Raw genomic sequence first — 15,754 nt, forward strand, 5'->3', positions numbered from 1 at the left:
TCTACCACATTTTCCAAAGAAAGCATGTATACTATTCATTAAATTTTATTTTAAGGTTTGCAATAACCAAACTTTCAGAAGTCAGTTCATCAGGAGTTCTTTAACTGTTGCTGACAATTTTATTTTTACAAGACCTGCTAATAAGCTTGCCAGTCAATTGAAAGCATCACAAATAAACTGTTTATGAGCTATATACAGTTTACTATGTATTCACCGAGACTCAGAGCACATAAGTATCTCTTCAAAGCAAGCTTTAGTAGAGAAGTACTTTCATATTAGTGACAGATCACTTACTGAGTCTAGTCTTAAATTCATGGTGTGAAGAGGAAATGAAATCAACACATGAGTGAGCAAGAGCTGCAGAGGGAACAATGAAGAAGGGATGAATGCACTGCTTGATTTGAGGCTGAAATGAAGGCTAGTCACAATATATTAAAGGGAAAGGAGACGGAAATAAATGTTTATTGTTATTGTACACATATTTGCTTCCCTGCCTTGCTTCCACAACAATTATACATACATAAAGGGATTGAGAAAGCCCAGGAATTCTGTAAAACTTATAACTGCATCAAATCCAGACAAGATCATGTGAGGTTACTGACATGAAATCCAAAATTAAAAAAGAAATAATAAAACCAGAAAAGCCTTTTCAGATCTATTTTTAAATATGTTTTTGACTAAATATTATCCTTGCCATATTCTCAAACAATAAAGACTAAATCCACTCTGGCTCCCTGAAAGTCCAAATCCCTTCACCATGTCAGGAAATTAAATCCCACAGTCTGAAGCCTCTTTCACACAATCACAGATTTTTCCATTATTCTGGTGGGAACTGAACATGTCTGTCATGTTTGAATAACTTCACTGATTTCATAACATTTTAAATATGGATTTCTGTCTGTGTTAGACCAAGTCACTGATATACATCACCTTCAACTCCTTAGAAGTGTGAACTTTTGCTATCACATATACCAGTAAATGTGTAAATGTGAATTATCAGTGTGTAAAGTGTCTTACTGTGAAGAGAAAACAATGACTCTATAAGGGTGTTTGTATTGTATACTGTGTATACCAACTTGTTTGTAATTTAAATTTTTTTTTAATATTTCCTTGTGTTGGAAAAATAATTTTTTGTTTCAAAACGTTTCTTAATTGAGTGAAATGAGTTAGAAATATCTAAGCAGCAGAATGAGAGGAGCTACTTGAGTTCAACAAATTGCTAGTGAAAGTAGCTTTAGTACTTTTTCAACTATCTCATTTAGAAACAAAAACTGGATCTTCCTTTATGAAAGGAAACAAGATCATTCTGTCCCACAGTTCTTTGAGCTGTAATCCTTCAAAGTGACACTTGTACAGCCTTATTACTCAGGATCCATACAAATAAACCGTTAAGAATGAATGGCCTATTAAAGATTATACCACAGCATCTTAATCAGAGTCCAGAATTTGACTAGGCTGCTCCAGACCAATTTCTTATGTGTTTTATTTATTCAGAGGTGGACATTCTGGTGTTCTTTAAAATATTGCTCTCCTGCATAATTAAGGAATGTTTGTGCTCAAGGTCACAAACTTATTGCTGTAAATTCTTATTCAGGATTTTGTCCTACATAGCAGAATGCATTGTTCCATAGACCATCACACCATACTTTTGGCTGTCACTATGTTGTTCTGTTTTAAAAATGGTGTTTTATATCAGATGTTACGGCCTCCACATCTTACACCCCTGTCTCGTCAGTCCATATAATATCTTCTCAAAACTCTTGGGTATCATCATTATATTTTCTGACAAATGTCACATCAGCCTGTGTGTTGTTTTGATTCAGAAGCAGGCTTCCATGCATGCCATTTTCTTTCCAGTCTCAGTGTTTTTCTTATTACTGAATGATGAGCCCTGGGCTTATCTGAGGTTAGTTAGATCTTTAGTGCTTTAGATGATGTTCTGGATGTTTTGGTGACATCCTGGATGACTTGCTGTCACTCTTGGAGTAATTTTTGTAGGCTGGCCATTCTGGCCGTAGACTGGCTTTGTAACCTTTCCCAGACTGATAGACGTCAATGACTTAGTTTCTTGTGAAGATTTGCATTTCTTTTGATTGGGGCATGATGAGGTGCTTTTCTAGATCTGTTAGCCTACCTCATGTTGTCAGACAACTTCTGTTTAAGTGATTTCTTGATTCTACAGGTCCGGCAATAAGGATGGATGTGAGTAAAGGAGTTTAACTCAATATGGTTAATCACAATTAATTTAGGCTTTAGAAAGGACGTGACTACTTTCTCACAGGGGTGCTGTTTTAGGTTTAAGGGACAATTACTTCATTACACAGGGCCAAGTTGGTTTGGATAGCTTTCACCCTTAATAAATGAAATCATAATTTGAAAACTGAATTTTGTATTTACTCAGGTTTTCCATTTTTGATATAAACAAATATTACTGTAAACATTTAGATATTGCAAAAATGCAAAACCAGAAGAAATCTCTAAGGGGGGAAGAACTTTCACAACACTCTATCTTATCCTACTCTTGTTCTCTGTACCTTCTTAACCCAATTTATGGTTGCAGGGGGCATGGAACCAATCCCAGAGGTCAAAAAAGCCAGTGATCTCTCTTGAGAAACCTAATCATGTATTAGCCTTGTCTTTGGGGATTCTCAAGCACTACAGACATTTAGGAAATTCAGTTCTGTGATAAAACTACAAACTAACAGCAGCAAGTAAACAATGAGATAAAAAAATTCAGTGACAATTGGCTTGACCTCAACGGCTCAAAAAGTCATTGAATTTAACTTTTGTAAAGATCCTCCTACAATCACTTAACAATAGACAAGGCTGAGTCATAGATATACCCTGGGACATTAATTGATCATAGACTCTATCTTCAAACAAACGATGTATGTTTCCTCTCGAAGCTCTTTTTTCAGAGGAAACTTTACACTCTAGGGGTTATCTAGCTTGTCTGCTTGTTTTTACAAATGTTTCACTAGATCTGTATATCAGCTTCAGTTGAGGACTCAGCTCACCTTTCAACAAAATCCGAACAATGGATACCAAAACAATCAATGTGGAGCAGAAAAAACACTGATCCAGAATCTTTAACAGAAGGACTTAATGAAATGTGATGCATTTAGCTTCAGAAACCACCCACCTCTTGCAAAACTAAAATTATATTTTTTCTTCTGTCTTTAGACACTGGTCACTTTCATTCAGGATTAAACAAGGCATGAAAAGGTTAATGTATGGATTGATCAGGCTTATGAAAGGGCAGCTTTATTTATTTGGTTTATTCCACTTTTCTGTCTAAGTGAAGATTTACTATACAGTGCAAATTGTCACAGCACTTTGACCCCAGAATAAGACCACAACTCAAAATTACAAATTAGTCTGAATGTGAATAGTCTCTGTAGGGTCTTTGAGAAGTCTCTTACAGTTACGTGTCACTTATACCTATTATCTCAGTAGAGACATAATTGCCTCCACTGAAATTTGGCTGTTCAAGTTTGCTATAATCTAGTGATCTTTCAATGGCCATGAAGGTTGTGGAGACCATTGGCCCGTCTTCTGATGTAAAGGGGGCTTCATATGTCATGTTGTAGTCTTCTTAACTGTATTGTAAATTAGTTTTTCTTGTGTTTATTTTTTTTAGATCTATTTTGTTTTTGCAAGTTTTACCACTGTTGATTGTTGTTTGCCACCAAACAGCTAACAATACCTAACGCTAAAAGCCCTAATAGAAAAATAAGTACTTTAAATTGAGTAAAATATTGAAAAGATACCAAAAAAGTCAATATCCGCATGTATGATGGGAGCATGGGAGTGATCAATTAAACATGCTGCTTGTTTATAAGACTGATAAATCCATTAATATTTTGTACCCAATGTGTGAAAAGAGCTAAACAATCTAACACATTTTCTTCAGAGTAATGATGCTTATGGTCACTACCGCAATCTTTCCTGTGGCCCCCAAGGTGTGATTTATCTGTGTTTGTGACAGAGATATGTCACTGTAGTAATCGTCATTTGGCCCCTCAAGCATGCCACAGAACATGCTCTGCCATGGTCCCCACAGAAATGTAGCATATCATTTCTCTAGTTTAGAACCATTCAGCTATCAGCCCTCAAGCTTATAACTGAACGCTTGCTTCCAGCCGGAAATAAAACAATATATCTCTTGGAGAATGGGACCAGGATCAAACAATAGACATGGCATGCTTTGCTTAGCACATCACTGTGCAATAGGAAACAAAACATAGCATAGTATTCATATACAAATGAGCTTGCTATTAATTTTATCTGAGCTTTTTATTGGTAGTTGTGATTAAACTGAATTCCCTGCACTAGCTACATTCTCTGCTTTGTCATTCATAATCACACACACTAAGGTATCTCCTTGTAGCTGCAGTTTAAAACATGTCCCACAACTGCAATAAAATGCATGGCCATCAACATCCCCAAGATGTCCATCTACTGTGGATTGGATCTTATGTTTCAAATTTTCATATCAATGCCTGCCAGCAAGTAGACACAAAAATAATGCATTTCCCTGAAAGGATTTTTTTTATTTAATCTTGCCCCTTCAGCACTTCAAAACAACTTGTCAGTAGCTGTCAGTTTAAATTAGCAGAGCAGCCCTCTATGGCACTGTTTTCTGACTGGTAAATCTGCAGGCTGTCTCCATCAATCACGGAGCAGGACACACACACACACACTCACACACAGAATCATGAACACACTTCCAGATTATTCCACAATGCTGACAAATGCTGGCATAAACACAGACGCAAAGTGCTTCTGCACTTTAACTCCAGCAATCGAACTTTATAGCAAACAAAGCGTTTGAAAATGATTAGATTATAGTAGTCTGTCTGTTTCTACAAAAGCTGCCCTGCTCGTGTTCTCTTTAAAGGGTCAAAGCAAATAAGTTCTTTTTTTTTATTTTTAATATTATCCCTGGGGAGGTGCAGATTCCAAAAACTCTTCAAGTATGCAGAGCACACACACTAACACAAACATGTAGATTGCAGAGATTCTCCCCAGGTACACCAGCCAATCATTGAGTATTTACACCATGTAGCCTTAAGAATTGAGAATATAGGCTCGGCCTCACTTTTCTAACCAAACAATGCTGATCCGTTATAGCATGCACTGAGGATAGCAGAGTGTTTAAAAGCAAACGGTAAACATAGATGCTTTGGACCACATGAATTGTCGGGTCTTCTCTCAATTGATCAAGCGGGGCTCAACAGAGGATGATATAGTACTTGGGGATTCCTACTAGCGATTGTAATTTCAGGGCACAGTTTTATCAGACTAATCTGAATATTCTTTGCAATACAATTTTTTTCATTCTTCAGTTTGTCTTAAAGATACTTCCCTAATGGGTCTTTCATTTCAATAACCACTGCAAAACAATAACAGAAACAATGTTTAGTAATGAAGTAGTAATTTCCAAAGCAGGATCAGAAAAAATACAAATTTGTTTTAAGAAATGGGCTTAAAAAAGCCTGTGACTTCAGCTGGCTGTGTATCTGAGCCAATGATGTCACACCAGGCAGACATAATCAATATTTGACAGTAAGCTTCAATAGTAAGCAGTAGGTTTCCTGGTGGTCAGCTGGCTTCAGTAAGCTCTGGAGGAAAGAGCATTTTTGAGACATGTGCCTCTTTTCCACTAGTTCCTACTCTGTGTGGTTCAGTATGGCTCTAACTGCTTTTTGGGCTTTTCCATTGGTAAATGTTATGTGGAATGTTACTATTTTAATACCTATTTTGCTTGTGGTCCAAGCAAGCGGACCTGTGCTGAAGCACTGTCACATATTTGGTAGGAGAGCATGTCACTAGTCACAGCATATTTTAATAACCAATATCTTTAATCTTCATTAAATTGTTGTACATTGGGTATATTGCAAATATGACTACAATAACAAGCTAGCATTAGATAGCGTTAGCCCCATAGAATTAAACCTGCCCAAAATTGCCTCATTAGGGTAGAATGAATAAGACATGAGCATTGTACCAGTAATTCAAGGTGCTACTCTTATAGACCTTTCAGGACAGTGCTGTGACCTTAGGTAACTTCACTTGGTCAAGATTAGATTCATTTACATTTTACACCCAAGGATATTAGTCAACTGATTACATGAATAAAGTAAGTAACCTTATTTTACATTTTTTTATTAACTTTTTTCCAAATGGCACTGGCATTTCCAAGATAACAATTCAAGAATTTATCTGTGGTTCAATGAGATTTGGACAGCACTTTTATAAATGTATTTGCCACCACAGAATAGAGATGCCACAATCCCATCCTCAATATAAAGCGGTGAAAATACCATCTACGGACTGAAATATTTGCTGTTACATTGCATGAGAAAATCATGGATTGTGTATTAAATAGGATACCGATCAACACCAGTCCTGCTTAAAATACATGGTTTGGAAAATATATGGATCTCAGAAAAAAATTTAAATACAAAAACAAAATGGAGAACGGAGTTGATTTAAAAAGCCCCAATTAAATCATTCTGAAATTTCAAAAAGTAAGGACAGAAACAGGAGAAAATAATTCTTATTATGCATTAGAATCATAAAATAATTACAAATTGTCTTATAAAGCAATTATTACTAATATCATTATTATTATATCTTATAAAATAAAAGACAAATAGCTAACGGCTATTGTCCTAATAACATCATTATACTGTACATCAAAAGGATGCAAAAGGTGAACATTAAGAATTAGTGTCTGTCCAAAACACAAATAATACATTTACTAACATCTGAGGAGAGATATGCTAGTCTGTATGCGGCCTGCTTATTTAGGCATCCTTGCCTCAGAATCCAGTTTATTCTTTCCTGCTTGGTAAGCCTCATGTACCCTGCACTGCACGTCCCTATTTTCACATTTAGTAGATAGGATTGATACCACAGAATATGTTCAACAGATCAAAATCATGGCCATTTCATATCTGTAGATAAAATAGCCTGTCTGATGTGATATTCTAAGGCTTGTGTTGCAGTTCCACAACATTTCCCTTCAGTATTATGGCTCCATCACAGCAGTCTGCACTTTCTGTATCCTACAGAGGCCATTACTGATTGTATGATAATACATAATTTAATCTTTTTACTTCTTTTGAAGTAAAACCAAAATGAATAAAAATAAGTGAAAAGGAATGTGACCTAGTGTATTCTGATACTCGCATCCAAAACAAAGCAGTTGTTTAATTCAAACCAAACCAAAGATTAAAAACCACTTTTTTCTATGACTACACATAAATATAGGCATACATAAACAAACTATGAGTTTAAAAAGTCAATATGTAAACACCTAAAGATATTTAAGTCAATCATACATTTGGATTTACTTTTACCAACTACAGAAAGATGGAACAATGCACAGCACTGTATCATCAGCTTTATAGATCAGCAGTCACAGTTACATAAACAACAAACCTGAGATACAAATAAAAGCTTTCAGATCATATTTTCATTCTGTGATCTACATGTGTTCTTTGTATCCTGCCACCATCTGAAAGATGTTGATATGGAATTGAGGGATAAAATTAGTCCACCAACATTAAGGAGACTTAACAGCCATGGCACAAAAGGTTAAAACAGAAGGATAAATGAGAATAAAAAGCAAAGACAGCAGCAGCAGCTCAACAGCCTGGCTCATAAACATCAAATGTCCTCCACCTTAAATCTAATCTGAGAAATATGTTATTTAGCAGAATTTACTGCAAATATCTTGTTGAGGATGAAGCATAATACCTTTGCTTGTATTTGAAGCTAAGCTATATATGCGTTTCAACAGGGCAAGAGGATTGCAGCACACAAGTAGGACAGATAATGTTGAATACAGGAGAAATGCATGATACACATTATATTCATACTACTTAGGTGAAGTTATATATCACCACTGCATCTGAAAACACACAGCTTCATGATTCTTTCAGACTGACTTGTTTAATGTGAGTAGCAAAGTCATCCAAAATGATAGCTCTGTGGTTGTGTGCATTTTGTGAAACTAAGATCTGAACTCAAGGCATTCATTGCCCATAGATTTAGCACAAAACGGTAGTGAGTGAGAATAATTTACGGGTAGAGCCGTGAATTGGAGTAAGGGAGAAACAATATTTATGAAATAATCTGGCTATGTGGTTCTCTGACAAATAGAAAAATTAGCATGTTTAAGTCAGTTAGTTCTGTATTGTGTAATTAATTATTAGAGTAAATGGGGAAGAGGGTTTATCATTAAATTATTATTAAAGCTACCAAGCATTTTTGAAAACATTTAATGTGTGCTAGTGTGAGCTCAGAACATAACCTCTCGTATGTTGTAATTTGACAGGTATTCAGTCTAATTTATATACAAATGAAACTGTGATTAGTTTCAAAGAAGGCAAAGGAGAAACTAAAAGAAAGTAAAATTATGTGTTATGTGAATCATGCCAATAAGGTTTCGAAAGATTACTATAGATCTTGTAAAGGTTTTCTTAAATGTGTTTGAGCATGCCATAAACCAATGGTTAACAAGCTTGTTTGTAACACAAATTACCTCTGTAAATAATTTTTACATCTGTTGTGTTTTTAAAAACACAAAGATGTTTTCATCTATTTGCTCTGCATGTATGGATAATGATTGCAGTTCAACTATTTTTTGTTGTTGTTTGTTTTAATGAACGATCCAATTTTACCAGTTTCCACATGGAAAAGTGGAAAAATTCCTAGAAAGAGAATTAGAGATTTCTCACCAACTCTCATCTCAATATCTAATATGGCTGCCCCATGTTAGAAACCACATAGTAAACTGTTTACTTCAGTACTGACAGTCTTTATCTTATCACAGTGCTGTACAACCTCTATTAGTAAACTCTGTAAGTTTCTTTAGTGTTTGAATACATAAAGAACAAACACAAACATTGCTGCCAGTTAATCTTCCACATAGTAGTTAACTTGTCAAGCACAGCAGTTAACATATCCCACAGGTTTGCACCTTGCAACCGGAACATGGTAAATTGGGTTTGGTATTCCCAGATCCAGGAGGATTTGTTTTTGGTTCACTGTGGTCCACTTAAGTCTAAACTGGCAGTTCTTGGAATATTTTCTGCTACGCTTATTTCTGAGGTGTTTCTGTTTATTTGTAGAGATAATGTTTTGCGTAAACATCTCATCCTTTTGGTTGTGTCTTGTTAGCTCTTTATCAAGTGTTGATTAGCTTTGTATTTACTTTTAAAATGATTTGTACTCAGTGGTACTCAAAAAAAAATTGTATCAGCCACTTACAAGGTTAATGTGAAACTAATTGAGTACCACTAAGGAGTTTGAGAATCATGGCCATAGGCATTTCATTAAGACCTCAGAAAATTGAGGCAAAATATGCATAGCCTGTGGTGTAGCGGCAGAGAGGGTAAATTAATCATTTATTATGAAATCAGATGTACTGCTTATATACAATCAAAATTGGTTATTATGCAGAGGGAAAAATACTATGTTATATTATTAACCACTTTTAGATTTGTTTAATCAACGTAAAACCAAATGAATGAGACATCATGTCTCAAGATTTGTTATGATCGGACCACAGAAGACAACTAAATGTGAAATGTTTTTCTTCATTGAGCAAAGGCACAGACTGCTAATATGATTCCATTTAAACCTTCATGCTGTGCTTCACTAATCAGCGTAATAGAGAATGTCAGAATGACAGATTTATAGAAGGAAGAAACAAAACAATTATATATCTGCGACAATTTTTTCCCCTGATAATTTAATTCTGTTTTAGTATGAAGCATTCCAAGTCCAAGTAAAGATACTGTTTGAACCTGTCTTCCCGAAGGTAAGACATTACCACAATAATAATAGAAGTAAAGTGCAAACATGGTTTTCCAATTAATTGCTTGTTTATTTTCTTAAAAGCCATAATAGGCAATAATCTGAAGTGCAACGCTTCATCAAATATGGAGCCATTAAGAGACCTTGACATTCACATTCTCCCATATTTTGGCTCTTGCACTGAGTCGTGTTCAAGTCCTTTACCAAACACATACAGATATTCATAAACACCATTAAAAACATTCCTACATATTTTACATAATGTAACTTTCACTAATGTAATGAGAGCATTAGACATATTTCCCTCTTCATTTTGAAATTATCTCATACTTGATTGCAAATGGAGCCAGCACGACACTCAGTTAGGAAGGAGGTGATCCATTGGAGCCCTTACAGTAATAACTGCACCTGCTGAGGTTGCAGTCTGGCGGCATGGTTTTATGCCGCACCGTGACATTAAAGATTAATGTAGACAAACAAGGAATTCCTTGAGATTTGAGGTGCACAGCACAATTGCTGAGAGGGAATGAGTAAATGACCTTTGTGTAGGAGCTGCAAAAATTACTATGCTTCCTTGTTCAGGAAGATAATGAATAAAGAAATAAATTTAGATGCAGTGTTGATCGACAAGACCGTATGGACTCTTTGTCAGCCTAACAAGGTAAAAAACTGGGATCAACTTGAATGCTTGAAACATTTAAATCAGTTTGGCTTTGTTAATCGAACAAAATCACAACATAAGTCACATAAGGGCAATCATTATCGTAAGGTCAAGATCTTACTCCCTACAGGAGAAAAAGCAAACAATTTGCTTAGGGCAGGGGTATACAACCTGTGGCTCCTTCCACAATGGCTCTTACAAACATTGGGAAAAAATCATAAAGAACAAAATAATGTTTTTAAATATAAATATAATAAATCCAGAGTTTGCATTTGTAGAAAATGCTGGTTTTCTTGTCAGTAGGTTTGAAACTGTGCTTTTTTTAAACAGTTTTCCACAAGTAACATCTTATAGAAGAAAATGTTTCCATTCTCCTTTTGCAAAAGCTTTATATTTTTCTTAATTTTAAAACGTAATAATAGAAAGAAATTGTGGTTCTTTAAAAATAACACATTTCCTATAGTAGATATCAATCAAAAACTAAAAATGGTTATTTAAAAAAAAAAAAAAAGGTCATGTAACTCTGAGCCGTTCTGCTCTAAGTAAGTTTTATCAAGGTCGACTGAGGGCTGAAATGACTCTTTGGACTGAAAAGGTTGGAGACCCCAGCCTATGAGCAAATAGTTGTGACAATCTATTGTTGCTTTATTTCTGAAGCGAAGTTGTCACATTTAATCTAGCTCAGTGTTAAGTACTGGTACTCACAAATTGCTTAAAAGTGGGTTTATTGTTTCTTGGAAGCCAGTTGTACAACTTATTCTGCTTCTTTAATTAGTATCTGACCTACAGTACAAAACAGAACCTGAGAGAAGATGGATGGATGGATGGGAATTACACAACTGCATAAGGAATTAAGTCTGGAAGTGCAAATATTTGGCATACTCTCTTTTTTTCTGTACCTTAACATAAAAAAAATATAAAATCAAATCTACACTTTTCCAGAGTGCATAGAATCCATGGCCAAGTTTCTTGACTGAAATGAATGATTGGAATAAAGGGTAGGACACAATAGACCCGAATCAATGTATATTTAATAAATTTACTTTAATAACACGGAAAGATGGAAATAGATTTTGCTGGGATGTTGTTTACTGTTATGATTCTTACCTTTGGGAGAAAATGTCCCTGTAGGGGCTGCCGTGCTGCATGGCGATACCATATCCACGGTCTGGCGCGTTGCTGCTTACAGTGTAGAAGGAACAATCCTCATCATTATTGGAGACATACTCGAGCACTGCTGCATCCCACACAAAGCCAAAGCGACCATATTTCACCTTAATGAAAGGAAAACAGAAAAATATATTGAATACATGATTCCAATGTTCAAAAAGTTGTGTTTTTACTTTATCATACAGCTAGAATCCTACAGAGTATCTGAATTAGTCTGATAGTCAAGGCTGGCTTTCCTAGTTTAAAAATTAACTCATTTAAAGTTTTTGTTTTTTTTGTCATGGTTATACTCATTAAGCAAGGAGAATTTTGTTAGTACTAATTTACCCCAGTAAAAGAGACTTACTAACTGCATTCTATCAGCGATTTTGTTTTGTCCAATAAAGTAAAATTGCAGCCCGAATGCACTTTTATGTGCTGTGGACTAGTGCATTTAACAGCAAAGCAACTTTTCTGTTCAATATTCTCTCAACTTTAAATATATGTGATCTAAACAGCCTTTTTATAACTTGTTTATCACACACTATGGAAATCTCTAAAGTGTGAGATTGTTGTTGAGAAAACCGACTTAAAATGAGAATCCTAGTGTAGTTCGTGGGAACTTCACATCCTGTCGGTAGCATTCAATAGAACTTTAATTTTCCCAAAAAACCCCCCAAAAAATAAGGAGCTGTGATATTCCCATTAAAACATCTTTTGATACTTCAAACAGTGATAAATACAGCAGCCAGATGCAGAAAGATACACACAGACTCAGACATACACACACATTTTCATAATACATTATTTTGGACCTGGTGTGTCATTAACTTTAATTTTGCTTAATAAAATGTTCAAACCCGTCTGTGTTTTAGAACCTGTGTGTTACCTCACTTGGCTCATGCATAACGACTAATGTCTCAAGGCTGACAAGGCCTTCTGATTGGGTAATTTCAAAGCCTTTAGACTGCTGCAGTGTGCGTGCATGTGTGTGTGTGTGTTTGTGAGGGTGTGTTCATTCCTTTAGCGTTACTTTGATACTTTTTCTTGTATTTGGTTTATGGTCCCTGTTCTGTTACATCTGTGAGATTTTCCTTTGCTTAGATTGTTTCCTTGAATCTTTTTTCAGTTCATTCATGTTTTAGTTACCTCTCCCTGATATCTTGCAATTATGTCACTCAGTCCACATCCACCATGTCAATCAGTCTCCCTGTCACACCGGTGTGACACAGAATTCTCTTCAGCTCTGCTTGTTCCTTCCTGGTTTATACTGCATGTCATGCCAAAGCCTGTCCATGACTGCTGGTTTCATGCTGTGACTGTTATGTTGAAGCCGAGTCTGTCCACGTCCATGTCGGCTAGTCTTTGCCTTTTGTCTTGCTGTAAGTTTTTCTTTTTGATTTATTAAAATCTTCTCTATTTGCCGTTTGCTGCTGCCACCACCTTCTTGACACGTGTCTGTGTATTTGGAGATATGTGTATGTGTGCATGTCTTTAGCATTTCAGTGCAGGATATGGGAAGAGCACTTCTACTGGTTTTGAAAAATAACTTTTTGCCTTCTCAGTATTGCTCTTGAATTGAAAAGAATATCTGATTTTGCAACACAGAAATGAGTGAAAATATATTGTAATTGACTAATATTAATCATAAGGAACACTTCTGTTGCTACATTTATTTGACATGGCTTAAATAAGTCATGATAAGTTGTATATGTAGTGATTTTTTAAATCAGAGATGCTGATATAACTTAAAGCTTTGATAATCTAAGGCATATTGTAATTATACTTTCAGAGACATCATGAATTGTATTAATAGGAATTAAACAAAAAAAAATTACCTTGTTGTTAAAGTACCCTCATGATGCCCAATGAGGTTATCGGTAAGAATAAACATTATTATTGTTATTTTTTTGTTATGTTTTATTATATTATACTATATATATATATATATATATATATATATATATTCAGAAAGTGAAACCCACATTTTATATAGAACATAGAACATTAAACATAGAGTGATATATTCCAAGCCTTTGTTCCTTGTAATTTTGATAATTATGACGTACAGGTAACAAAAACACAAAATTCTGTGTTTCAGAAAATTAAAATACTGTGAAAAAGTTCATTAATTGAACACTCATGGTGTCAAACCCTAATCAGCTAATTAACTCATAACACCTGCAAAGGTTTCTTGAGACTTTAAACGGTCTCTCACACTGGGTCATAGGCTACACAATCGTGGAAGACTGCTGACTTGACAGATGTCCTAAAGACAGTCATCAAGACCCTTCACAAGAAGGGTAAGCCACAAAAGGTCATTGCTGAAGAAGCTGGTTGTTCACAGAGTTCTGTCTCCAAGCCAATTAAAATAAAATTGAGTGGAAAGAAGAAGTAAGGTAAGAAAAGGTGCACCAGCAACAGGATGATCTGCAGCCTTGAGAGGATTATGAAGCGAAATCCGTTCATAAATTTGGGGAAGCTTCACAAGGAGAGAACCGAGGATGGAGTTGATGTATCAAGAGCCTCCACACACAGACAAATACCAGACAAGGGATACTAATGTCGCATTCCTTGTGTCAAGCCACTCCTGAACCAGACACAATGTTAGAAATGTATGTTGCTCAACAGTACAAAGTCCTCTTTCCAGATTAAAGTAAATTCTGCATTTCATTTGGAAATCAAGGTCCCGGAGTCTGGAGAAAGAGTGGAGAGGCACAGAATCCACATTGTTTGAAGTCCAGTGTGAATTTTCCACAGTCAGTGATTGTTTGGGGTGCAATGTCATCTGCTGGTGTTGGTCCACTGTGTTTTCTGAAGTCCACAGTCAATGCAGCCATCTATCAGGAAATACTAGAGCAGTTCATGCTTCCCTCTGCTGACAAGCTGCATGGCGATGCTGATTTTATTTTCCACCAGGACTTGGCACCTGCCCACACTGTCAAAGGTACCAAAAGCTGGTTCAATAACAATGGTGTTCCTGTTCTTGATTGGCTACCAAACTCCCCTGACCTGAACCCCATAGAAAATCTATGGGCTGTTGTCAAGAGGAAGATTAGAGACACCAGACCCAAAAAGGCAGATGTCCTGAGGCAGCTATCAAAATAATCTGGGCTTCCATTACACCTGTGCAGTGCCATAGGCTGATCACCTCTATGCCACTGTGCATTGATGCAGTAATTAATGTAAGAGGAGACCCAACTAAGTATTGAGTGCACTGAAATGGACATACTTTTCAGAAGCCTGACATTTGTGCCTAAAACATAACTTTTTGATTGGTCTAATGTGATATTCTAATTTTCTGAGACACTGAATTTTGGGTTTTCTTTACCTGTAAGCCATGATCTTTAAAATTACAAAGAATAAAAGCTTATATTTTACTCTATGTGGAATGAATCACTATAAAATAGCAGTTTCCATTTCTGAAATGCCTGGCAAAAAATCTTGCACTTTTACAGAATATTCAAATTTTTTTTAAATGTACCTGTGCTCAGTGGCAACCACAGTTCAATATAAGGTATATCTGTGTATCTGTTAGCACCTGAATTTAAACACTTGTGGATGTATGTGTGAGCGCACCTGTGTTTCCCCATAAAAACATCCAATAGCAGATATGAGGACCCACAGACCTGCCCCTTAGGACCCGAGACAAATACACAGAAGATCTGAGACACAGACAACCAAAGGCTCTCCCAGAGCACTGCAGGCACTACACCCCCCCAAGGAGCCCAGGTCCTGCCATGTAGCCACCGAGAGTAAGTTGGTACACACCACAGCCCCCAGTCACCGAGAACCACCAACACACCAGCGGGCAGAGAGACCAGCCACCGGCACAGAGTGAGTCGCAGAGGAGATAGGACCCACATCTGAAAGGGGCTATTTCCTCCCCTGCCCGGTCCCTGGCCCCCAGCGACACCTGTCCCCATCCAGAGAAGGGACCACAAACAAAAGAGGGGTCCACCTGGTCCAAACAAGCTTGCCAACCAGAGCCGTCCCAGGATTAAACAGTCCCAACCCCACAGTTAATTCCGATTTCAATGCCATGAACCTCCCACCCCAATGAGTTCCAACATGAACTTGCACACAGGGCAAGCTCTGCACAAAGCACCGCTC

The 15,754-nt window shown here is 36.4% G+C and overlaps 1 protein-coding gene across 5 annotated transcripts in view; it reads right to left on the reverse strand.

Annotated features, from left to right (window-relative positions):
- Window positions 1–15,754, reverse strand: part of grid2 (glutamate receptor, ionotropic, delta 2) — a 749,910-nt gene that overhangs the window by 36,314 nt on the left and 697,842 nt on the right. For all 5 annotated transcript variants that reach the window (XR_007040614.1, XR_007040615.1, XM_047381418.1 and 2 more), the window contains exon 14: window positions 11,600–11,766. Coding sequence is in view for 3 of the 5 variants with exons in the window: in XM_047381418.1 (XP_047237374.1) it covers window positions 11,600–11,766 (167 nt within the window). In the remaining 2 variants the exon portion in view is untranslated. The remainder of the gene's footprint in view (window positions 1–11,599; window positions 11,767–15,754) is intronic.

This window comes from Girardinichthys multiradiatus, chromosome 12 (assembly GCF_021462225.1).
Source record: "Girardinichthys multiradiatus isolate DD_20200921_A chromosome 12, DD_fGirMul_XY1, whole genome shotgun sequence".
Taxonomy (NCBI): Eukaryota; Metazoa; Chordata; class Actinopteri; order Cyprinodontiformes; family Goodeidae; genus Girardinichthys; species Girardinichthys multiradiatus.